We start from the raw sequence: 27,054 nt of genomic DNA, 5'->3' as shown, positions 1-27,054 counted from the left end.
CGAGACATGGATGATAGAAACCACTGAGATTCTATTTTATTATGATTTTTTGGTTAGTATGGTCTGAGTTACTGAAAAGCTTTTCAATATTATGCATCTGGAAATGTGACGAGTTGACAAAAGTGGGATGAGAACTAAAGGAAATCTACATCTTCAGATGTGTGCAAATTGTTTCAGATTCAGCCCCCCCAAAAATACTTTCAAGACATTGACTTCAGTAAGGTAGATATTCAAATTCTTTGCAGATCTGAGAAATAATGTCTTTTTTTTTTTTTTTTTAACAAGCACACTGAACCTGGGATATTAACTGTACCAGTAAAGCAGTATAAATAAAATAAGTTATTTAGACAGAATTTTTCAAACAGAGAAACCTACAGTATCCCAATAATATATTTTGCATACAAAAAAGACAATTGAAAAAGTTATCAAAAATACTGAGGAGGAAAATATAGTCTTTTATTTACAGTCAATGTCTCCTTAAGAATTTAGTTTAAAAATAAATACTCCAACCCACTACAATAACTTTTACAAAGTCATTCATAGCACATCTTGGTTTTTGAGAAAATTATACTTTCAGATACACCGTAGAAACACACACACATACACACATACACACACACATAATTACAATGTGGAGCAGGGCAAAAGCACCTGAATCTATTTAACTTATTCTTTTAAGACATTTGTAACATATTTAATCAGGAACTACTCCAAGGAGTTTAATTCTGAAAACAAAAAAAGCTAAACCATATTAATATTCCATATTTTTGCTTTACATATTGTAAATATTATAAATGCAAAATTGATTTCAATTCAAAGGACAGAAAATATATAATTGCTGAGTGTATTTGCAAACATTCAAGCAAAGCTATCATTGTATTAAAGCAAATCCCACATGGACATCAGAGGCCAAAATGCTGTTATGTCTGTGAAACTTGCTAGGTACACATAGAACATTATCAGCATTGCAAGAGAATTTATCATTTTGCTACATCTTCAAAGAGAAGTTAAGCAGCCAAAGAGGCCTCTCTTTTGACGATTTTGTATCACATGGAGAGAAGGGAGGGAAGTGTACCAACAATAATAATGTTCAACAGTGCAAATATTTAACTCAGAATGACTGGAAAGGAAAAAGAACCCAAACAGCTAAATGGAGGTTGAAAATCATATTACAATCCTACTAAAAACACTTTCCAGTGGTCAGGTCTTGATTTTTCATGTAATATTATTTCTCCATTTTTGCTTCCTGCAGCTTCCAAATGTGGCAACACTTTTAGTACAGCGAGCAATAGCTAAGTACAGTGGCAGGGGCAGCTTTTGCTCTTGAGGCTGATATATCCCCCCACCAAAAATAGTGTCGTTATACATCTGTATTTCTTAAAGTATATAGTTCTGTTACTCCTGGGGAACATACAGTCAGTCATCATCTGGGCATTCACAGCTTTGCTGAAAGAACCTACAAGAAACTGCTTTTATCAACTCTCTGTGCAAAGTCCTTATCCAGTCCCATCTGACACAGCATGTCTTCCTTTGCAAGAGGTACCACTGGATTCAAAACCAATATAATATGACAAGCACATTTCATTTGACATAGCTCTTCTGAACTTGACCCCTAAAAATCTTTTCAATTTCCCCCTCAAGTCTCTCCCTTTTCCTAGCTATATGGAGATGAAAGTGTGCTGTTCAGGCTACATGCCTGATGAGCATACACACAGATTATTTCACTTGACCACAGTAGCACTTAGGCCCCCTTAGAAACTTGTCCAAGAAAAGCTGGCTTGATTGTCTGATATAATATAATCTTTTAATTAAACAAAGCCCAAACAAACCCAAGCAAACACTTGACTTCAAAAGAAAATCCACAAGGAAGATATAGTGAGGTTTATATTGTTGTTTCAATGGCACTGCAATGTTTTCATTCTTTACAGCCCTTCTAAAACACACTGGACTGTAACACCAAATAAAAAAAGTAATAGAATGAGAAAAAATTATTATTTTTATCTGGAATGAAATCAGTTTTATTTCCTGCCAGATATGGAAAAAGTCTAGAATAGAACTGTGAGCTTGTTCTGTTTTGACTAATTACAAAATGGTATCCCCCCCATATAAAATCTAGGAGATATCCACACCACAAAAAATCATCCTAACAGATAGAAAAAAAATAATTATAAGAAGGAGAACATGGCTTTTATCCAGTTTATAGTGATTAGCTGCTATTGGCAATACACCCCTAAAACTATTTTACACCTAAGAAGTATCAGGCGCTATACAGCATCTATGTTAATATGCTGACAACTGATGCTCCAAGCTGTAGGAAATAGTGCCATAATCTTAGATTACTAGCCAGTTTCTGCAGTTTCTATAACACAATGTTTGTGGATAGTTGCTCAGGATAAGCATTTGTTCAACAACAATGGATTGTATTTACAACATGACAAATGAGACACTAAAAGGACTGAACTACAAACTTGGCCCCTCTGGGAGAAGCCAGACAGAAAACGTACTATTTAAAGTACTCAAATGCATAGTTCAGAGACTGAAAAATCATCTTGTGTAAGATTAAAAAAAAAAAAATTAAAGAAAATTATCAACCAGTGAACAGATATAACAGATCCTCTTTCTACAGTCATTTGATCTATAAGGATGCCATTTGTCAGTACCAATATAGTACCTAAATCTCGGCCTGTCAGTACTCTTCAGGTCTTTGAGCTTACCAAATATATTACAGTTCAATGTCTATCACAAAAACATCCTAACATTCTTATATTATTTTGTGCCACAGTTAACTGCTAATTGCAGTGAAGTCTGTAGTTATCAGTGACGACAGAATTTGGCCCCATCACTTGGCCCTATGATACAAGTACTAGCTTATGATTAAGAGAGGCTGAGAAGGCAGATGTCATGGCAGCTAAACTCATCTTACCTCCAGGAAATATGAATGTTCCTGTCAGGACAACACTGGGAAACCTGAAACACAGCTGCCTGTCAGGACTCTGATGATGGATCACGCTTTTAACAGTTTTTGTAGTCAATATTCTACTGGTCAAAGCACAAGAGTAAGATAAGTGATTCTGTTCATATCAAATAATCATATGATCAGTAATAGGCACAGGATGATGTTCATGATGTACATGAATGCAGCATTTCTGAAATCTGTAGAACCTAATGAGTGGATACATACAACCCTACAAAACTTTTGCTATTTTGGAAGAGTCTTCTAGCTTTTACCTTAATCTGGAAATATAGGTGTGATCTCTTTCCCTTTTGAAAACCAACTATTGACATTATTTTCCAGTCTCCCTCGCAGGAGTTCCCTGGGCAATCTATGCTCAGGGAATTGTGCAGTGTAACTCCTGAGAAACATACTTTTAGAAACTGATGGATAAAGCAAAGATGCCATGCCAGCAGCTTTCTCCATCCTCCAAAAGCTCCCAGGACTCCAAAACCTTTGCAGGAAGATCATACCACAGAAAAGAAATCATGTCCCACACTGGGACAGTTCAGTACAGTTGTCCTAACAGGATTCTAAAAGATTTTATCCAGTCCCATGACTCCATAGTGTTTCCTATGGATATTTTTTACCATGTGCACCAGAGGAATACATACATAAGTAAACCTGCATGCATATATAAGCACTATCAGCCTCTATAAAAAGGCTTCTTATTAACTCAATATTAGCTTATTGAAGGCGAAATTGAGGTGGAAAAGTTAACCAGAAACAGCTAATGAAAAAAAAAGCAGCAACCTTTAGGTTAATATGAGATGACACCTGGCAGAAGGAAATCACAGGAAATGCAATGCTGTTCCACATTAGGGAAAAGCTTATGTCACTTGATAATGTCCTCCCAGGAAGGTGGAGCACTCTGTCTCTAAGCTATTTATCAGTTCAGCATTTTTACTTCATTGGTTATTACAATACATAATCTCTTACATCCAGTGCTTAAATTTTACTAACAGGTCCTAATTTAAAAGCTTGAATTCTATGAGGTATCAAATCAAAATTTAAATACAGTTGAAGCTTGCAAAATTTCCTAAGATGGTACCATTTAGGTGTACCTCATTTTCAACAAGTGGAAAAAAAAAATTGTAACATTGTTAAGAATATTTTTAAATTGAGAAAATTGTTTAAAAAACACATAAGAAAAGGTCTTGCAGGCATTTTGGAAAAAAAACTTGCAAAGCCAAGTATTTTAGAAGAGTTCTACTAATTTTGCTTGCACAACTTCTGAATTTTAGATCTCTAAAATAGTTGCATAAAATTCTTATGGTTTAAACTCTGTTGAGCAGTGGAAATGTTTGGTGATGATATTAGCAGGCCATATCTAAAAGGAGAGACAGTTTTTTAAATCTGGCACCATGCTAACTGTACCCAAGGTAAAGTCTCCTGCATATGCTCAAACCTTTGACTACTAAGGAACTGGGGTTTCTAGGATTCTGGGATTTCTCACTGTGCAATCCAAAATGCCAGATTTCTTAGACCTACCTTGGGAATATCCAAAATGGTGTTGAATTTCAGAGCATATAAATTTTCTACCTTAATACCATAAGAAGCATCCAACAAATGTTAATTATTAATAATTTGAAATATAAATATTTATATACAGAAACTGAAGGTCATAGTTTCTGTTTTGATGCAAAAAATTCTAAGTTAAATATAAAAGTCTAATATTCAATCTATACATTTACAACCTTATGATGAAATACAAGGCAAAACAATTGCAGGGGTTAGTGATGACAAAACACCTGGGTAGTTCTCATAGTTTAGTAAAAACATAATGAAAAAATGATTTGTCAGACCTCAAAGACACTAAAAGGTCTTCCATTTAAAAATCAACAGGTGATAATGTTGTAAATAATGTAAAGAGCACTTTGCAGATTATTATCTACTCATCTACACTGAATTCTTCTTAATAATTCAATTTATAAGTCAGTACTGTATATTGTTATTGGGGGTAATAAGCATCTCATGAGCAACATGGGTTTTAATAGTCCTGTGCTTTACAGCCTTTGAGAAGCTTGGTAGTAACAGAAGAAATGAAACCAGAACACAACAGAAAATTCCCCCTCTTAAGCCACATCTACTTTGCAGTCACAGAAGTGACTTCTGTGAAGTGTTGAGGTATTTTAAGTTACATAGACCAGAAAATTGTAACTGTCTAGCTATTGCTGCTTGGCTTAATTGAGTCCACTCTTTTACTTCCTTGACAGCAATGTAGACATGGACCAGAGACTCCTGTTCCATTCCATCTTTGTAGTTTCTTTCTTTTCTGCTTCTGTCCTTTTATTCTCCCAAAACTAGGAAGCTCAAGGTAAAGTGAGGCATCAAACTAAAGCTTAAAACATAGTGTTTGGTGACATTGGTGACCCCAAAGACAAGAGCAGGTTGATGCATATTTGTTATGCCTGAAGTGTCTAAATATTTCATAAATAAACAGCTTATGTAGACATATCTGTAAATATCCTCTCTCCAGTACAAAATTTTAGTCAAAACCAACCATTGTGGCTTCAGTCACTATCTGAAGACACTTGAGGGTATCACTAAGGGGGAAAGTGTGATATTTAACTGATGAATGCCATCCAGGAATCTTAAAGTCTTGATTAAGACAATGAATCAAATAATCTAGGTGAATTGTTCTTTTCATTTAAAAATAGTTCAATTAGTAGTAGAGGATTTAAGTCATGGGTTGAGCTGGAATCAGAAACTCAGACTTGAGAGGAAAATCAATAAAAATGAAAATTAGGAAGAAACAAGGTCCCTGTGCAATATAAGTGTTTGAATCTTCTAAAAAATAGCCTTAATTCTCAAAACCTTGGCAAATTGCTAATTTCATAAAAGAATTATAAGTCTGATCAAGGAATGTTTTAAATGAATAATTTTAATTTTAATCCCTTTTTATATACATTTTTCAACATTTCAAAATGAAGTCAATTTGAACTGAAAAATGAAAATTCACTTTTAGAAATTTTGAAACAGGATATTTCAATAAGTTAAAACCTTTTTTTCCACAATATACTTCTAATGGGAATTATTAAGACCATCCATTTTCACAAACAGTGCTGCTCTTGCTGAATAACACTTCAAATAATACATTTCATTGAAAAACTCTCAGTCAGGTCAAATGGCAATATACAGTGTCTTCATGATAGATAGTAAACTATATAAAAAATAAACACTGTTTGCTTAAACACTCATCAGAATTGCCTTGCTTGCTATTGTTCTTTGGCTTTTATAGGCATTATTTCTCCTCTTATTTATCACTAATAGTATTGGAAAGAAATGTACTTCACCTAGTTAGTGGAACACAGGAAACTTAAATCTTTGGAATTTTCTTTTTCTTTGCAATGGGACTAGTCAAAATAAAAATCAGATTATTTTTGCTGGCATATTATTTACTGCTTTCATAAGAATTATGCTTACACATCTTACACATCTGTAGCAGGTAAAAACTCCCAAACATATAAGAGACTCTTGAGTCCTTTGTTTTTATTTATTCAGGAATGAGAAAGATACTAATTTAAGAAACCTGCACTGAAATTCTAAGTGAATTTATGAATGCGTTTCCAAAACTGCTATTTTCCTTAATATAAATGTACACTGTTAGGGGTGACTTTGCCTAGGTTTCATCTCAATCCCTCTATTGAATTTGTTGTATGACAACTGACGTCTGTCTCATGTATATTTTTTCCAGTTTCAAAGCAACGGACTAATGCTTTTCCCTTACTAGCTTTTTGCTTCACCTAATTTCTCTTTGTAACCAACTTCACACACTACTATCATAAAGACAGTTTCTCTCTTGTGGACAGCAAGCAGAATCACTTTTCTCTTTTACCTTAAATTAACTTCCGCTTCAAGATTTCTCCTCCTAAGAATCCAAATCTTTAAAATGAAGTAAAAATTTTCAAGTAATCATGGATATTCAGTAGATTCAGTAGGGTTATTTTCAAGCTCTGCCACTTTGTGGCAATGGTTATAATGTTACAGGAGGACAGCAAGAATCTGTTAATTCTTTCTGAAGTTTTACTTATTATATTATGTATATGTGTATATATACATATATGTATATATATATATATATACATACATATAAAATATATATATAGGTATGCTTGACACATTCTTCATACAAATACAGGGGGACAAGAGATGGCTGCATAATGTATTTTAGATTGAGAAAATTGCTGTCAAAAAGAAAGCTTTCAATGGAATTAAGTCAAATGTTTAATGGCAAATTAGTAACTTCATGGAGAGATATTATTGTATCTTAATGAAGAATGACCTATAAAGTCATCACTTTATGGAATTATTTGCAATATATACTGAAATAAAAATATACATTTTATAGTTTTTTTCTTTTGAAGCTCAAAATTCAGGAAATGTTAGATTAAAACCACAAAAATAATAAATCTGTTATGCCATCAATCATAAAACTAAAGAATTTGAATATTCCTTTTTATGTGCAAAATATTACTCCCATTTCAATGCATGGCATAAGCTGAAGCTTCTATAAAAATATTTATAGCAAAATACAGTTTGAATCTATAATTACATTTAATCACTTTTAGAAAGATGCATCCAATAGTTAGACACTAAAATTATTTAGAATCAGTCAATCTTACCTCAGTTACTGCTGAAGTAACAAAAAGTATGCTGCAATAGACCTTTGTGAACAGAATGGTATATTTGCTCTCATCTACATAAAGCCCTGTAAATAACCTACAGGTTGTTAGTCATTACTTAACTCAGCATTCAAAATGCTCATTTTAGCTCTTCAGTATTAATACATTATACACAGAATATTTTAATAAACCATTGACAACAGGATGCATTTTAAGCAATGTAAGGAACAGTTACAGAAAAAAATTTGATTTCTCATGTAAAAACCTTCTTAGAATTCCCTCCACTGAACATACAAACCCCTCTGAAGGAACTCAAAAGTCTTTAATGGATTGTCTTGGGACAGATCAGCAAAGCAGAATTCAGTATCTAACATAAGGTGCTTCCTGGGCCATTGGTGTAGTAAAGCATCAGGCAATGTATGAAATCACTGCACTGTTTTCATTCATCTTCCTTCAGTTGGCAGTCACACTGGCTTCTTTCTGACGTAGTCTTTCTTTCTGTTAAAGAAAATAAAAAAGAGTTTTTTTATAATTCTTGTCTATAATTTTCTCCTCTCAAGTTCCCATGAGCATTTGGTCTAGAAGATGGTGATATAAGTCACAGTTTCAGTTTTCTTTAATTAAAAAATGCTTGGAGCACTCAAAGAAGGTTTAAAACTTTGAAACACATTACTTACTGAGTTTGCTTTCGCTACGTACTTGTCAAATACTGTGTACCTTTAAAAATACCCATCTGTGATGACCACTGCAGCTACAGAAAACCAGATAAATTTCAAATTCATGTGACTAATACCTTCTCACGTCTGGAATGGCTTTTGCTGACATAAAGGCTCTAATTTAGCATTAGCCAAAAGATCTTGCTTAATGACCTCTTCCCAGGCAAGCGTAGTCATTCATATCTCTGCTGCCTGATCTGCAACTGATATGCTCTGCTGGGAATGGAAATAATACCCTGATTCCTTCATGTACATTTCCTTCCCTTGGTCTCTTGCCTTCTAGAGTTTGAGAAATGCTTGTCTAACCTATGTGCCTTGCACACAGACAAAAAAAGTATTTATATACAACGCAAATTATTAGACATCTTACTGTGTTGTATCGAAAACACTGGTGTACAACAAGGAATAAAATGGGGATTTAATCCTTTCTACCATTATTCCACAGAAAAACCAAGATTTTTAGGTTTTGAAAAAAGCAGACACTCCAGCTATTGGACTAATATATGCAGTGAGCTTCTGCACTTTGAAGCATGGAAGAAAATACAAGAGACTACAGTGGAAGAGAAGAAGAAACCACAAAAGCAGCTCTTTTTGTTATTTAAAATAGCAGAGCCATGCTTAGGCACGATTGAGCTAAGTGTTAAACATAACTTTTGACTACCAAAGGGCATAAGCTTTACCGTTTCTCCTTGGGAAGAAAATCACTCTGCTGCATTCAAACGAAAAATACTACACTCTCCAACAACAGCAGAAACTGGTCATCATTCTGAATGACAAGAACGGTGTCACAAAACCCTTTGGAATGTCAAACTGAAAACCAGATCATACCAGGCTGGCTGTAGGATTGATTTTCTTCGTTTCTACTTTCTTCTCTGCAGTTAACTTGCTCACTGATTGCTGAGCCACTTTAATTCTGAAACACAGAAAAGGAGTCATTAGATTTGACGAAATGAAAGGTATTCTGGCTCTGCTTGGTATATACTTTGTAAGAAGCCTCACCAGTAACTTTTTTTTTAGGCACATTAGCCCAACAAACTGCTATTTCTATTTAAAGGCACTTAATAAACTACCAAAAGTAGATCAAAGTAAATTTTCAAATGGAGAAAATCAAAAGCAAAAGGACAGCCTGTCTGTATTGCTCCTTGAAAATGTCATCGGAAAAATGATTTCTCTGTTCTTGCAGGACTTTCCCACCAAAAACGCTGTGCTATCAAGGCAAAAAGATCCTTCTCTGAAAAAAAAAGAGCTAGTTGGCTTAATCTGTCGGACACACAGAATATGCTATTTTAGCAGGCCATTTGCCAGGCTATACTTTACATTTCCGCTGAAAACCTTGCAATGAAAGCATCTACCAGTTTTTTGTTAAAGTTTTCTGTGTTGCTTTACATGGAATTGACTGACCAGCCTCACTGATGTGGCAATAAGAGGTACTTGTCTCAGGGTAGTTAAAACTGTCTTGTGTACAGCTACAGACTAGTCTGCCAAAAGTATTGTAGAGATAAGAGAAAAGAAGATCACATTTGATTCTTCTGCTTCTTGCCTTTTGCTCTCAGGGTATTGCATACAGAACCCTGCTTTCTGTGAGGATTTGACAAGAAGAACCCAATGAGGAGTTTAATCAGGAGGAAGAGGAGAAACAGAGAATTAAAGAAAAAGGTACTTGACTCTCCTTGTCCAGACTGGAAAATGCATAGGAAATTATATACTAAACAGTGATAAAAAGGAAAGAAAAGTCTTGGCACTCCTAATAGAGGATCTGCCCAGTGCTAAGTACCTCTGTAATACTGATGGCACATTCAGCTACTTTAAATTCTATATGCAAAATGCAAAAGGAAGGATGATGGGAGTGAATTTTTACAAGCAAGGAGAACTCAGCAAATCAATTTTCAGTAATGTACACCAAGTCAGTCTTTTACTAGAAGCAACACATTTCTTGGCACTCTCAAACTGAAAAATTCTACTTTCTTCTCCCATTTAACTTTTTCCACTGGCAGAAATAATTGCTATGGCCAGTCAAAAAGTATTTAAAATACCATGTCCAGTTCAAACCACTTTCGACACACTCAATTTTTGAGGAATTTTGGAAGAAAAGCAAAACGAAAAGCGGATTATAGCTGCAATTACTGATGTGTACTTCCTTGTTGTAACACTAGCAGCAAGCTGGATTCTTTTCAAAACACAGAACACATTCCTAAGTCCATTATGGTCTTTATCAATGTTGGAAATTTTATCAGTGTTGGAAACCAAGAGTTTCTTCTCTACGTATTTCAGAAGCATGTACGGGATAGTTCCTGGCGTTGTCTTACTTTTGAGTGCTTAAGAAGAGGAGAAAACAGTTTACACTACTTTCAACTAAACTTACTATTTATTATATTATTATAAATTATTATTCTGTACATTTTTTAAATACAGCTGGCACATTTTTAGAACTTGTGTTCCCTGTTTCTACATGTAAATAACTACATGACACCACGCTGTTCCATCCCTTTATTTTTGTTAAATCTGCACAGTTTACTTCTTAATGCAGGATGACTGCACCCACTCCACAGCATGCTATTCCTCACAGCTACAACATTTAAGCAAAGATGATGATGGACTTCAAGACGGTTTTCTTCTCAGCAGAATCACATCACGTGATCAGCTTGTAGACTCTTTCCTATTTTGAGCACATTTTCTATCTGATCACATTCTTCTTGGTCCTAGAAGTGTTTACAAATGTCTTGAGTCCACACTTTCATCCAAAGGGATGATTACAGGAATTACAAACTTTTAGATTTAAAAAGAAAATTATGCCTGCCACTGATACAGGCCTAGCTCTGTGTATTTCATGGAATATTTTCACTATTTCTAGGAAACCTGAACCTGGATGTTTAAAAATAGAATGAAAGATGGGGACAAACTTTAAGCAGGGCCTATTGCAAAAGGAAAAGGGATAATAGTTTTAAATAAAAAAGCCACTTTATATTAGATATAAGAAAGAAGGTTTTCACAATGAAGGTGCTGAAACAGAATCAAGCCCTGAGATGGAGGGCCACAATCTACAGCTCACAGTGACAAGGACAGTTTCAGACAGAGAGCACTGGAGAGGACAAAGATACCAAGAGGGATGATGGAGTAGCTGAACCACAACACAAGACAAGGGAGACTGAGCACTGGAACAGGTTGCCCAGAGAGACTGTGGAGTCTCCCTCACTGGAGATAATCAAGAACTGTCTGGAAAAAATGCTGTGCCATGTGCTCCAGGATGCCCCTGCCTGAGCAGGGAGGCTGGACCAGAGCCACTGTGGTCCCTTCCAACCTGACCAATGGGCTAACATAGCAAGCAGTCAGGAGGCCAAAATATTATGGAATGCAGGTCACTTAAGCCTTCAAATCTGATGAGCTGCAACATGGATGTGTTCGAAAGAAAAGTTATTCTCCTTCAACTGTGATCAGAAGAAGTCAACACACCTTAATTAATAAAGAAGATGTGGTGTCAAACTGAGCAGTACTACACATTAGCACACAATATGAAAAATATTGAATTAAATTAACAAAACTATTTATTTCTAAATACAAGAACCACGATTCCAATACTGCATATGTATCCTTACTATAATCTATGAGAATGTAATTGGCTTTTTACTGACTCTATGTGGCAGGTGGTGTCTTCCCCTGTAAACTGGATAAAAGCCAAGCCTCAAATTAGAACTAATTAGAGAAAAATAAAGACATTACTTTTATTCAAAATTATTTTCATTCTGTACCTAGGGATGCAGAAACTTAATCTAAACATAAGCCTCTGTTTATGATAAAAAAGTTTCCTTTGTAAGCTCAGGAAAATATGGTTTTTCCTTACAGGAGAAGATATTACCAAGCCAGGGACTAAGTAGATAAACTGATTATCATTTTCACCTCTGCTCTCCACTCAAGTCAGACAGAAGGCAGTGTGAAATGGCACACTCCACCCTCTGAGTTCCCCAGTTAGGAAAACCAGAAACCCTTGTAAATGAACTAAGTGCTATTCACATACTCATGTTCTGGCTCTGTTATTGTGCAACAACAGAGACAAAATTATCTGGTTCTCTCTCAGCTTCTCAGTAATCTGGGAAATCCATTCTTTTCGCTTCTACAGCTCCTTTCATGCAGCTGGTGGGTTATGTGGATAGCTGTGGGTTAGAAAATAACGTGGAATGACAGTTCTGTGTCACCTGAGCTTCCCATGACTAGAACTTTAAACTTCTCCCATAAAACTGTTTTGGCATAAGGATATGTTGTGCAAACAAAATTTCAGATATGGGTGGAAATGAACAAGCGGAGGTAGCTACAGTCAACATCAACTGTTCAATCTGGAGCCAAGCTGCACACCCAGTCCAGACCATTAACACAGCTGAACAGCGACTTCCCTTAGGACTATGGGAAATCCCCAGAGCTCAAATTCCTGTTGTGTGTTAAATACCTTTCTACTCTCAGTCCTATTTCTGTGTGCAGCCCATGAACTAAACCTCAAGTCCATTTCCTGAAAACTGTTAGCCCAAGAAATAAAACAGGTTAGATTTCAGTACCAAAATTTTAGAAGACAGATGTTTGTGTATTACCTGGCCAGGCAGATGATTTACAGAGTACTTGACTAGCTTTAAAATCAGAAGCCTTATACCAGATTACTGTGTTGTACAATACAACTGCCTATCAAGCCTTCAGGCCTAAATCTTTTGGAAAGAACTTGGTCATTACTTATCAAATTTTTAGATTGCATTTATTTTAAATGCATCTAGTTCACTAACTAAATTAGTAAAATACAGTACAATGTGTGTTCTCAGTGGATTTTATCATCAAACTTCAAATTGCCAATATGTTTGATATGTTTCTTTTTTTCTGGATGTACTGACAGTGGTTTATCTACAAAGTTATCTACAAAGTGAAAAATTTCATCACTGTATTCACAAGGAATAAGATTTTTTTTTTTAAAAAAAATTATTTTAGGGAAGTTGATGCATAAGAAAAACCAATAGGAAGACAAGGGCTAAAGAACAAAAATATACTTCAGTCCATCTGAGATGGTCACTGGCAGATATTCAGGAGTATATAAAGACAGCCAAACCCCAGTGATAATCACCAGAATGCTTTTGCATCTGGAAACTCTTAATGTGTAAGTCCTTCGTAGATTTTGCTAATATAATTTTGTGTTGTCACCATTTAGAATCAATGCAAGCTTTTACCATCTGTGACATCTTGTGACAAAGTGTTTCTCTTTTCAAGATGAAATATATAATTCTGTTCATTAAATAATGATCATGCCTTCTCCAGCTATTGAGACAAATTTTGCTTCTGTTTTTGATATCTGAATTCTGGCCTATTTGTATGCATACTCAATCTGAAAGAGATTACTTCATCCAGTACAGTAACCATTGTAGCAATCTTATCCTTGCAAGAGTCAGCAGTGAGTTAAATTAAGAGCAACAATTCTTTCCTATTTTAATTATTTCATATTTGAATGGTAACAGGCATAAACACATTACTATAATCTTTGTCACATTTCTTTTGCAAAACATAATCACAGTTTGTGATGAAACTCACTGCAAACTACTAGTATTTCTTTTGCATTTATACTTTTTCCTTATTTCAGACTTGTTTAGGACATCCTCTTAAAATATAACTTAATGCATCTTGAATGCTTTGATTGTTTTATGCATGGGCATTCACATGTGTATGCATAATAGATTTAAGTTGTTATAAATACATATTTGATTCTGAGTTCATAGACATGCCCACTGCAAATAAAATCAGTACTTTAAGAAAAGGAAGTGACAGTGGAAATATGTGCAATCTGCCTTGCTCTAAGTGCTTTATTGCCAAAAACTCCAACTTTTTAGTCTTCAATTCAGGTATTATCTCAAAATTTCATACACAGAAAAAAGCATAAAAGTAGTTGATGTACCTGAGTGCATACACATTGTAAATTATAAACCTGTCAAAACCAAAACTGGATTTTGATTCAAAACAGCACAAAAAAAGTCTTTTCAACATTCAGTGCATTTACACTAAGCTGTTTGTCACAGATGATGTGACTGTCAAAGCAAATTTCATTTCATTGTACTTAAATTCTGGTATTGAAGGGAAAATAAACTATCATCCTATTCCTATGAGACATATGGTTTGGAAAATAATTTTCATTTTATCCCTATAGTCATTTATATATCATATCATATCATATCATAGTTTCTTATTTATTTGTAACTCTGTCTTGCATTCCTAAATTACATGCAAATTTTGTCCAGGAAAGAGACAATGACTCAATTATATTTTGCAGGCAGTTAATTTATTTTCATGGTGAGGTTAAATGCAGGGCAGCTCAGTTGAAGTGTTTCCTTTACTTTAAGAAAAAGTCTCATTGAAATCTCATTAGATTCCTACAGTTGTGCTACATTTGGGAGCCAAGTAGCTTTAGAAAAAACAGGTTCTTTGCAGCTGAGACTGTCATTTAGTTAAAGACAGCACTCTTTTTTCCTGAAACTCACAGATTTTAAAGATGCCTGTTATACAATGCAATGTAGTTAGTTTGGAATATAAAACTTTAATTTTGGAATAATAGATCTTTTGACACATTTTTACTAGCATTAAGTTTAACCTAATAAATTTTAATTATTCCTTTTATTAAAGATCATTCTGCATATTATAATTAAATTTTTTATGTGTCATATTTCTTGAAAGACAAATTACAATCCACTATTGACATTCCTATGTAAATGTAAACAATTAGCTAATTCCTACACATTTTACATTGGGTTTCGTCAGCTTCTGAAATTCAAAACGTAATCCAATTGGAAACATGTTCACATAATGATATCAATGCCTCAGTTTCAGAACCTGTGTTTCAATTACTGACTTACACTGATGTTTCTTCCTCTTTAAAACTTCCTTCAAAACAAAATAATGGTTCATGATAAAAATGTTCTCTTTCCTTTTTTTTTTTTAAAGTAAATTGCAATCTTTAAAAATGCACAACAAATAGTGCATCCAATTAATTAGCCAGTTAAGGAAGACAGCTGTCCATTCCTGTCATTCTAAGGTTTTTAGTTACCAGTGGGTACAATGACTCTTCCCTTGCTTTCAAACTTTTTTGGATAGCAGTTCATCAATTGTTAGTTTCATACTTTTAAAAGTTTTTTTATACAGGACCCTTAAATGATCAAGACTTTACAAGACACTTTCAGGTGATGAAAAAAGCTTTTCCACAATTCTAATCTATTGATTTTACTCTGTCCTTCTTTTCAGTAGCACACTGCAGAACAATTTAAATGATGAAAACAGCTCTTCTGTCATTCTAATTTACTATTTGCACAAGGTTCCTCATTTTAACAGCACATCATCTTGATGAATCACCCAAATTTGAATGTAAAGGACAATGAATTGTCCTTTTGAGACTAATGAAACTTTGTAAAAATTTGAAGTGAGCTTTGAAGAACAGTCTATATGACCCAGAAAGTGTCAGCACCTAGAAGTATTACAGTATGCTCTGCATTCTACCGGTATTGCTTTACCCGGAACAGGAATAAAGGCATCTGTCAGCGGAACCAATGATATATTTGTTCTGTGTTTTTATTTGTAGATTAGATTGATACAGCTATTAAACAACAAGAAATTCTCACCTCACCTTAGTATGAAAGCACACAATATAGCAGTCTACTTACAGAGATTTCTTGATTATTATATTAAGATAGTTAAGTAGCTACATACTGTTAAAACATAAGGCACTTCAAATTGATTTACTTGAAAGGATCATTGTGTACCATTAGCAAGGTGCTAATTACATAAAAAAGAAAGGATGCATGGTCTGGATTTTTTTTTTCTTGGGCAGTTCTATTCCTCCTTACTGCTTTTGGAATAAAAATAAGTTATGATTCAGCAGAAAATATATCCCTGAGATGGTCTTTATCATGACCATAGCAACACGCTCGGGACTTTTTATTTTATACAGTTTTTAACATGCAAACCAAATTCACATGTTAAATTTGGATTGATTTAGATACAAGGAAAAAAAAAAAGATTCTTTGTAAATGTTTGCATTTGTCAGCTTCCAAAGTCAATCAATAAATGATACAAAAATCTACCACTTTCACAGGTTTTAAAACTGTAGGATTTGCAAAACAATGCTGATAAAGTTGATAATTGAGAATTCATAATTTCTACATCTAGTCCTTCAAAAAATCTACTTCATAGGAACCTGAAAGTCCCACTGATTCAAAGCAAAAATGGAAAATATAAGTGTAAATGAGTGTTCTACTTTTTCTTATTCTTTTAAAGACATTGTAATCTAACTCTTTGTCAATTTGGAATAAGCACCTGGATTTAAATTTCATGCTGAAAGTAATTGCTCCATTCTTTTCCAAAGAATGACTACATTACCACTCTAGGTCTTTTGAAATGAATTGTAACATGCTGAGTGTGATGAGCTTGTAGAATTGCTTTTTTGTGTAAAAGACTTTAAGTTTCTTTAAGAAAACCAAGAAAATAATTGAAGGTTTTAGGTTTTTGGGTTCTTTTACTCTAACTAATAAAATCAGGAGACTGTTGTGAGATCTAGCGGCAAGTAGTTTGATGTCCTCAGCAGGACACCAAAACTCAGAAGTAGTGCTGTAAATTCAGTGTGGGGCTTCGACACTATGCTAAGTGTGGCCTGAATCTCTGGGGCTTCTCTTTGATGCAAGTGCAGTATATTAACTGGAAAAGCATTCACTTTTATTTGTCTGTACTGTCTGCGACAGCAATATCGCCTCATTTAGGCTAGTTCAACATGAAAATGCACAAAGAAGCAATCTGTTATAAATTAGCACAGCTCTCCTTTCATTTTACTAGCTAGTAATTGGAAGGGGTTACAAAAGTGTAATTTATCAGATTATATGTGTTTATCTTTTTGTGGGGACAGCATGCCTTTGGTGAATTTTCCTACGCACCCTGAGGGAATAATCTTTCCTTGATGTCCATTAGATCTGAAAGAAAACAACGACGCCTGTGAAATATAGGAGTATAATTTGTTGGGTTTGAGAAGCAGCAGTTTCCCAGACATCTAAAATGGTATTAATGACTTTATTAGAACCTTACCGTTCCTTAGAAATGCTTTTGCTCTCTCGTTTCCAAATGGTCTTGAAGTCACTGCAGAATTCGTACCACACCGTGAAAACGTAGTTTGGTGTGATCTCCTTCTCACCAGGCTTTGGCTTTATCCCAAAGTATCCCACTGTTTCTTCAAAGCTGCAAGGGAGGGGGAAAGAAAAGAAACCAGTCAACACATAAGCCCACTGGGGAAACAGTTTCTCTGATTCAGTAGTCAAGGCTGGTAATTACCATAACTTCTCCTTTGCCTTGGAAATCACAGCAGCAATTCATGCTGAGTATAACCAACCTTCCAACACCCACCTCCTTTCCAGGAGGATAACTTACAGATGCACGAGCCACCACAGAGGTCTGTCATGCTGGCATATCATGGGTGTTCAATTATAATGAGAAAAGCTTAACTTCTTGCCTTACAGGAAATGCTGTAATATATTTATTTACTTTATTCTGCTACAGTCCATGAAGATCCTATTCTCCCATTTATCTTTACTGAAGGACTCTGGAAGAGTCACACACTGAGTCAGGAAAAAATCACTAGGTTTGATTGAAAATAATCTTCTAGTATTTAGAGAGAATTGGGAGTAGGAACAACCAAGCCACAAACAGTGCCAATAGTAATTCTGCAAAATTTTTCCTGAAAATAATCTCCTTCCACATATGTCAATAAACAATTAATTTTGCAAAAATACATTGCCAGTATTTTAATGCTTTAAAAAAGATTTTATAATGTGGCTGTTACTCAATTGCTATACAGCTGGATATTTTCAAATTATTCTTTTATTACAGACAATACTTTCAAGAGCATTTTGACTGATTGTGCATTTTTAACACTTATGACATTGTTTTGTATATATAAAATGGAACACTCACATGACTATGTACTTAAATAAATAAAAGTATGTTCACTTTTCTCTGCAAAGTAAATGCAACAATCCTGAAACATTTGGTGATATTTATTAAAAATAACACTATAATTTTAAAGCAACAGTAACAACGTATTTTAAAATAAGTAATATTTCCTGGAATAATAATTTTATTTAATCAGAAGAAAGCTATATTCTTCTCTAGAGTTGTAAATAGGTTCCTAATCTAAACACGGGAGGTGTAAATCTTGAAAATAAAATAAATAATTTTGAAGACCTGTAAGGAGTCTCCAGCCATTCAACACTTGTTACATGAATGATGGATGAAGTTTTGGCATCTTTCTTCATTTATATTTGCATTTGCACAGTACACATTGCATGTTTTCATACAGAAATGTAAGGTTAGGCTCAAGATTTTTTGACTTAGTTTGAAATTAAAGCTCTTTAGCTAGGCTTGAAGAACATAAAGTATCCATCAAAAACTACAGAAGTTATCCCTCCAAAATAAAGCAATATATACTCTAGCTACTTCACAAAGAAGCTTAGATTTTATCCACATGAGCCAATATGCTCTGAGGTTTTTTTTGACACTTTAAAGATAGAAACCATAATGTACAATATCTCGTATTGTTCAAGGTAAGTTATTATAATAATAGGCTTTTTTAATCCTCGTATGTGATAACCTTAACCATTTACATTTCTTACTAGGTTTTTCATTAAACATTTAACTATATTTCAAGTTAACTGAAATAAATATGATGTTTCATATTTAAAGAATCAGAATGAAACATGTATATATAAGGCCATAATACTCAGAGTTAATGGGTCTTGCAGTGACACTATGAGGAGAAAAATAAATAAATAAATAAATAAACAAAAAAATAAATCAAATACAGCTTTAAATATCTGTGCAAAATGTTTTGGTTTTCAAACTCTAAAAATACTAAAATACCTCTAGTCATAATTACGTGGTAAAAACCATTTATGTCTACTGGGCAATGTAATATGCATTACATTCACTTGGGCTGAATACTCCTCAGCTGTTTATAGCACTTTCACTGGGATGGCTTCACCAAGAGCAGCAAGAACAGAGACTCTTCTCAGGTTTGCTTCAAGTAACAGCAGTCCCAGGTACATTGTGCATTCTTCTACCTAATAGAACCCTTCACCATCCCAGCTGGAGCTTACAGAGGTGGGATCCTGAAATCCTGCACTGTCTCTCTCTGCCTTCATCCTGACACTTTGCATCCTCTCTTCCTTTCTTCATCAGCCCCCAGTAGCACTCCTTTGCTTTCACCCACCTTAACCTGGCTTCCTGGGCTATTTTCTGCCTTTCTAAAGTAGTAATTTAAAATACTGAATATTCAGTTAGCAATTAAAAACCCCAAACTCTGTGTTGGACAACTGATTCCCTAAGTCAACTGCTAATTGAGTGCAGCCCCATATCCTTGAGAGTCTATTCCAGTCTAGAATGGCTACAAAGCAGGTAGGACAGGAAGGAGCATTGTGCCAAGGAAGTCAGGTTTGCAGCTTAGTAGAGCCAGTCAGAGACATGAAATGGGGAGGTAAAGCCCCAGCTGCCATCAGCCACTTGTTCAGCCAATATTTAGGCATCTTCTGCAAGCAGATGGGAGCAGTTCACCTAAGACTTGAACTGCATTTGGGAAGTACCCCTTATCTCCCTCTTCCTGACTGCCTAAGAAAACTAACTGAGGTGTACCAGGTGCAGTGAGTATGGTCTGTGAAAAGTACAATTAAAATCCAAATTACCACAGATCTGCCTTCAGTGACCAGGAAGAAAAAATATTGATAGGAAGCTAAAAATTAATTTACCCCAGTTTATTTCTAGCAGGTCCATAGCTAAGATGGATGTCTCACTCTCACAAAACTACAATTTGGTGAACAAAATGTATTAATAATATTAACTTATTGAATATTTTACTAACCATCTATAAATCAATTAATCTCACTTTTTCTACACTTTGACTCCTTTGGCCTAAGTGAGGCACAAATATTCAGGCAATAAAAACATTGGGGTTTCAATGGCTTCTTAGGCAACTGAGTGCTGTATGTAAGTGCTGAAAATGTTCAGTGATGATGAAATACATTTTTATGTCATAAAGTAGTTAATCAGTTCTTTATCTTTTCTGTTAAACCCTCATTCAGTTCAATGCTGATAATAATTAAAACCTCAAACACAGTACACTGTCTGGATAAAAACATAAATGAAGTTTTCCCTGGAAGATTACACAGGAGTTTTTCAGGAAACATATTACTTCTTTGAAACATAGATCCTTTTTGTTATTTAATGTAATTCCTAAGTTCAATAATATCTTTGATCAAAATAAACTGTTAAAAAACACTAGGAAAAAAAAATCTTACCATTTTTGAGCATTTTCCAAACTGTTCTCTTCTTTTTTCCGTTCTTCTTTAGCTGCCAATGAGAAACATTTTAAAGGTATAAATTACTGCCTTACTGTTTTACAAATCCCACAGATTAAACATCTCTTATTTTCAAAACTGCACAGTTTGTACACTAAGTACAATAAAAGTGGTAAACACTTGCTAATTTTCAATTTTTATTTATTTCTTGTATACAATGAATGTTTCTACTGTACCAATAAAGTGTATTGGATTTGAACAGTAATTTAAAATCCATATTATAATATATAGTGTTAGGCATTAATTGAATCAAATGTAAATAATTAAACTTCACTTTTGATTTTTAAAAAAGAAAATAATTTGTGTTTTCTTCTTTATTGTTGCAGGCCAGAACTTACAAATTTAAATGCGTTTCTGCAGCATAAATGATTGGAAGTTCAATTGGAATTGAACAGGTACCAAACATAGTTAACACCAACTGTTGCATAGAGCTATCACATTTTGTTCTGGAAGCTGGAAAGTGAAAACACATGTAGCAGGCTTTAAATGTATGGCATGTACATGATATTTTTGAAAAATCAGCCAAGAGTTTGAAATATGGTTCGTGAATCTGAGCACCTCTATTACAGAATGCTCACATGAACTACTTAAAAGGATTTGATTTTGAAAAGATAGGCATTCTCTACTACTGAAAATGTTTCCTGACCTGGATATTCAAAGCAAAATGACTAGCTTTTGTTGATCAAGTCTTAATACAGAAGAGCAACTTCAGCTCCAGCAGAATACCATGTATATAAAATAATATTATTGTGGAAAAGTTAATTCCTACTCCATATTAAAATAATCCTGTAAATGGTAATGTTAATATAAACAGAATTCAGACACTTTTTTATGCAGAGATCAAGAACTTTATCTTTTTGCATCTCAGTTCACAGGAGTGCCTGGTTGAAATACAGTTACAAACCTGAGTTCACAGACAAGGCCATTGAGAAATGGGTCCTGAATGACTCCATTTCATTATAAAGCTACTGACAAAGGGGTTTGTACTATGATAGTTTAAAATGAAAATAAAAATTGATAGCTTCTGCACGTTTGCTGTTAACAAAACAAGTTAATTTCAACTCATACGTTTCTCTACCTTGCGTAAGTGTGTTGGAGATATTTATTCCTTTTATCTCAATATGGCCAATAGCCAGAAACAATGTTGCGTGCCCTTTGCAAGGAAAGCAATCAATTCTACATGACTAAGTTCTCCATCTCAAATCTTAGTGGCAAGACAGCTGCAAGTGAAATATACAGGGCAGCTCTGATTTATTGCATTCATCTCAGGGTCCCAAAAAATTTGCCTGAAGTTAACCCAATATACTTAATTCATTATTTTAATTTTTTTATTTTAATTTTATACCATTAAAAGTAGAAAACATAGGTTGGAATTCTACTGATTCATAATGATATAAAATTAACTATACAAGCTGAACAATGTAAAAAATTGTACAATTCATTATTATATTAATAATTTATTTCTGGTTTTCGAGGAGATGGAAAATTAAGTAAGGCAAATTTCCCAACATGGCTATATTCCCAGCTATAACAGAAACAGTATCTTCAGGGCCGTACACATGAAACACAATAACTAACAAAGACAAGATATTTATACATTTAGAGTTAGGCGGCAAGGCCTGATTTACTGTTTTTAATTTTGCAAGAAGAGAATAAGGAAAGACAGTGGAAATAAGTTTTAATTTTTTAAACAAAGCTTAAAAAAAAGGGTGTGACTTTTAGGAAGAAACACACAGAGTTTACATTAATATAACAGTATTTGCATTTGTGTACCAATAAAAGGGAAAACAAGAAAGAGGAAAATAACTGTATTCTATGGCAAGCAGTATTTTCTGTATTTTTAACTGTAAACATATCCACCCAGAAATTGTTTAAAAGTATTTATTTGAAATTTAGATGTTGAGACTTGTTAAGAAAATAAATTAACAACTCCATATAACAAATTCTATAATGTGTAAAACAAGAAATTAGAGCAATTCTCTTATCTTTCATAACATTTCTAACTAATTTTCCACTCAAAATCTGAAATATCCTGCTCTTTTTCTCCCCCTTCACAATCTGCAATGACTAGTACAATCAACGCTCTCAGTACAGATTTCCATGAAACAATGTAATTTCCTCAGCAGAGCCTTCAAAGCCTCAGTCAATATATCAATCCTTGTCTTAATTTGTGGAGTTACTGAAGGCAATTCAAATGAATTACATACGTGAAAGAACCTACTTCTTTTTATTTCTCTAGCAATACCATATTTGCTTGCATAGGATTTGCTTTTTGCACAAGTGGAATGACGTAATCCCTTCATCCTTAGACCTCATGTTTGATTTCAGTTTCATCAAGTTAAGAATACATTAACAGCCATATCAGACTGGCACAGGGATTCACCCAGCCTCATATCCTGCCCCTGGCAGGCACTGAAACAGGTGCTCGGTTAGAATTATGGACCAGGACAAACACACTTTGCCAGAGTGTACTCTCTCTGCCTCTGAGATTCTGTAGCTCATACGAAATATTTCCTGCATTGAATGGCATTGCAATGTAATCCTCAGTGGATTCTCCTTCAAGAACTTGCTCTTTCTTTGCTTAAGCTTTTAGAAGCTTTTTAATTTCCACAACCTGTTGTGGAAGTGTTCCATAACCCAACTATATGCAGCACATTTTGCCTGTTTTGAAATGGACACCTGGTATCACTCTTGCATCAGAGAAAACCTGACTGCAGTGAACACTGAAATGTGGTGTCTACTGGCATGAGCTTTTTGATTAGGATGCTTTTGAAGCAAATTTCCCCAGTATTCCCCATTTATTGAGCATTGATTTGGTTTGCAAGTAGGTTTTGGCACTTTTAAACTGATTTCCACTAGGAGGAAACTAAACAGGAAGCTCCACCACAAATGCACTCCAATATTTAATAGGGACAAAAGGACTACAGTGACATTTGGGCCTTCAGACATCTCTGAACACATGAGATGGATGATCTTATGAATTTACTTTATGAATCAGATATTTGTGATTACTTCCTTTTACTGAAATGCAGATGTCAACACGAAGATTCATGATCCTCTAACAGTTTAAAAAGTGAAGTAGTAGTAGAGTGAAATGGTAAGAAAATTCTCCAACTTATTATTTCTACGTATGCTACTTTTTGAGGATAGAAGAGTACATGAAACACTACACTGAAAATGAGAAATTACCAGAAAATATTTATGTTTTAGAGGTATAATGTATGCAAAACAGCTTCCAGTTACAACAGAACCAATACCTCTTCATGCATCAGGCTACTATGAAATAGATCTCTAAAGAACAAAGGAAAGCAAATACTGGATACCAGCACAGACTGAAAATTGAGAAGGTCAGTAACTAACAGAGGCAAGCAGAGAATGATGATGCACTAAAAAAAGTGCAGAGAAAGACAAAGAAAGAAAAATGGGTAGCCACAACTACACAAAAATCTCAGTTACTTCTGCCCCTCTAGTGAAAATTTTAACACTCATTGAGGCCGACTGGATAAATTTTGTTATTTCTCTCAGACCTTAAATATATGAACGCACATAAGAACGGTAATTCACTGAAGTGTATTGATTTAGTTGGACACATGACAGCTTTTCTTTTATTTTTCAGTATTTTACTACTTTCGTAATTGAAAGATCTGATGCATAAAGTTTTTACAAATTTTCTAAGCATTTTGGAGCAGAGAAAATTTCCACAATTACAAGAAAACTACAACAACTACCCATAAGGGTGAAGATATCAGAACTCTTAATTTTATATTCCAAGGCCGAGTTTCTGTAATTCAAAAATATATGCTTCAAGAACTTTAGGAGACTGCTTTGTAAATTATAGTGTTTTCTGCATAGGAAAAACACCACCCTAAAACAAGGTATTTGATTTTTTTTTTCCTTTTAGGAGGGAGATAGGTCTTTTCTGACTCATGTCTTCCAATCAATAACAGTTAAGACAGAATCTATAATAAGACATAGACAAAAAAACGCCCTCAAAACTCACCCTTAAAAGTAAACAACAAAACCAACCAATGAACCAAAACAAAACCCCTATTGACATTCCTCTTGGAACTTTACAAAGCCTGGACAGAGATTGTTAAAACAGTGACAAAAGGTTATTATGACATTTCTAGTCTCACGGGAACCCACCTTCCTCATTAGTCAAAACTAAAATCTCTTAGGTGGGCATGTTGAAATGTAGCCAAAACATGAACCCCATCCTAGAAACATACTAACCCTTGACTTAATGGCTGAGGAAGAAAAGTATACCCCCAAAGAGGTTCACAGCTGGGTTATCTTTCCCCAAGGTGAGGACAGTCACATTCTAGGACATTATCAAGTTAGGAGAACAAGTGACAATTGACCTCATTTTCTTGGTCTTTGTAAAGCAAGAACGATGCTTTGAAAGCATTATCCCCACTTGGAAACAGAGATCCAAATCTCTTAGATACTATAATTGGTGATATACTTGGGTATCAGAAGTTGAACCCAGAAGGCTCCCAGGCTGGAAGCGTAGTAGATCTATTTCCATCCTCAAGTACAATTGTCATCCAAGAGAAATTGTTTAATAACCTTGTTTAATCAGGGACTTTGGAGAGTGGAAGAAAAACCTCAAAGGTGTCCTAGGTGGGCAAAATGACTACAGAAGATGATCAAAAGCTCTGCAGTTATACAGTTTTTCTGTTTCTGAACAAAATTCTTGACATGTTCAAACTACTAGCATACTGCACTATGATAGTACTATGACCAGCACGATTAGAGTGGAATGAAATAAGCCTTCTTTGGTTTTCATTTCAATAGATTTGTTAAAACTGAAATTTTAAAAATAGATTTAACTTTTAGGAAATCCTTCACTCAAACCATATAGGCCTAAAGTAGCATCATGGAAAACAAAATTTTCATAGGGATGCACTTGCTAGCACATAGCATTTCTTTGAGCTGCAAAGAACTGCCATGAGCAATCTAAGCCTCTTCCCAAAGGTTCCTATTTTAGAATCATCATGGGTTCAGTGTGGCCAGTAGCTATGCAGCCCACAACCATCACTCACTCACTCACTCACTCACTTTTCCCCCTTCTCCCTCAGTCAGATAGAGGAGACAATGGGAAGAGCAAAAGTGAGAAAAACTTATGGGTCAAGATAAGCACAGTTCAACACATGAAGGAAAGGGGAAGAAGAAACTGAAGTGATGCAAGGGCAGAGGGATGCCTCACCATTTTTGGAGCAATACTACCTCTCCCAAAATCCTTTCCTCTTCTTCTTCATTGCTGAGCATAACATTACATGCATGGAATGCTGAGTTTAGTTAGCTATCCAGGTTGTGACCCCTCCCAATTCTTGTCTACCCTGGCCTATCACTGAGGGGACAGAGTGGGACAAAGAGAAAGCCCGGACAATATACAAGTGCTGCTCAACAACAGCCAAAACCCTTCTGCACTATCAACACTGTTCTAGTCACATAGCCAAACCACATCTCACACCAGCTGATATGAAGAATATTAACTCCATCTCAGCTGGACCCAGTAGAACAGCACACAGCCATTCAGAGTAATCATATAGCCATGGAGATGAATCCTAAGATTTAGACAAATTGGATAATTTGGATGTTTAAATACATAATAATCAAGACTACAGCTATTTTTTTATCATAGGAAAGGTGTCCAAAACTTGATCCAGCATGTTAAACAATCTGTAGTTTTCAATGCAGCATGAAGCTTTATTGTTCTTGCTGATGACAGCAAAGCCAACAGCATGTATCTAACAATTCATTAGTGTTCACAAGTATCATCAACACCAATTTAATCTTTTTAATCTTAGTGTAATCTCACTGTCTAGAAAAAGACTGGGCTCTATATAAAAGCCCAAAAATAGAACACAATACAAATGTCATAAAACAATTTATATTATATAACATGTGAAATTTTAATACCTGACACTACCAGAGTCTGCTTTCTTGAAATGTCAATTTTAAAGGAATGGAAATAAAATTAACAGCATCTTTTAAAAAAATTTAAAAATGTCAAGTGCAAATAAATGAGTATTAACAAAAAACCACACAGGAATGCAAAAGAATGTAGAATCAGAAAATGGATTGTCTTAATTTTTAATTTTTTTTTCATTATCACCTGGAATATATTGCTTTTTAAAAACATGGTTTGACTAACAAGTATGAGTCTGGGTGCTCAGTATGAAAACTGGGGCCTTGGAATTGTTAAAGACATGGAAAATAATTTTCCAATCTATTGTCATATGCTACTAGGATGAATTTTTTCATTTCATACAGACTGAATTTAATTTTAGAACTGTTTTACTTTTTGAAAACATATT

General features: G+C 34.6%; 1 protein-coding gene across 1 annotated transcript in view; it reads right to left on the bottom strand.

Annotated features, from left to right (window-relative positions):
* Nucleotides 1-7,421: 7,421 nt before the first annotated feature.
* The window catches only part of FMN1 (formin 1), a 125,131-nt gene continuing 105,498 nt past the window's right edge, over nt 7,422-27,054 (bottom strand). Inside the window, exons 14-17 of the mRNA XM_041396740.1 lie at nt 20,672-20,723; nt 17,415-17,564; nt 9,162-9,246; nt 7,422-8,115 (exon numbers count right to left, since the gene is read on the bottom strand). Of these exons, the coding sequence (XP_041252674.1) occupies nt 8,071-8,115; nt 9,162-9,246; nt 17,415-17,564; nt 20,672-20,723 (332 nt within the window). The 3' untranslated portion in view covers nt 7,422-8,070. The remainder of the gene's footprint in view (nt 8,116-9,161; nt 9,247-17,414; nt 17,565-20,671; nt 20,724-27,054) is intronic.

This window comes from Onychostruthus taczanowskii, unplaced genomic scaffold (genome assembly GCF_017590055.1).
Source record: "Onychostruthus taczanowskii isolate IOZ18803 unplaced genomic scaffold, ASM1759005v1 scaffold1, whole genome shotgun sequence".
NCBI lineage: Eukaryota > Metazoa > Chordata > Aves > Passeriformes > Passeridae > Onychostruthus > Onychostruthus taczanowskii.
This window is presented reverse-complemented; position numbering and strand designations above follow the sequence as displayed.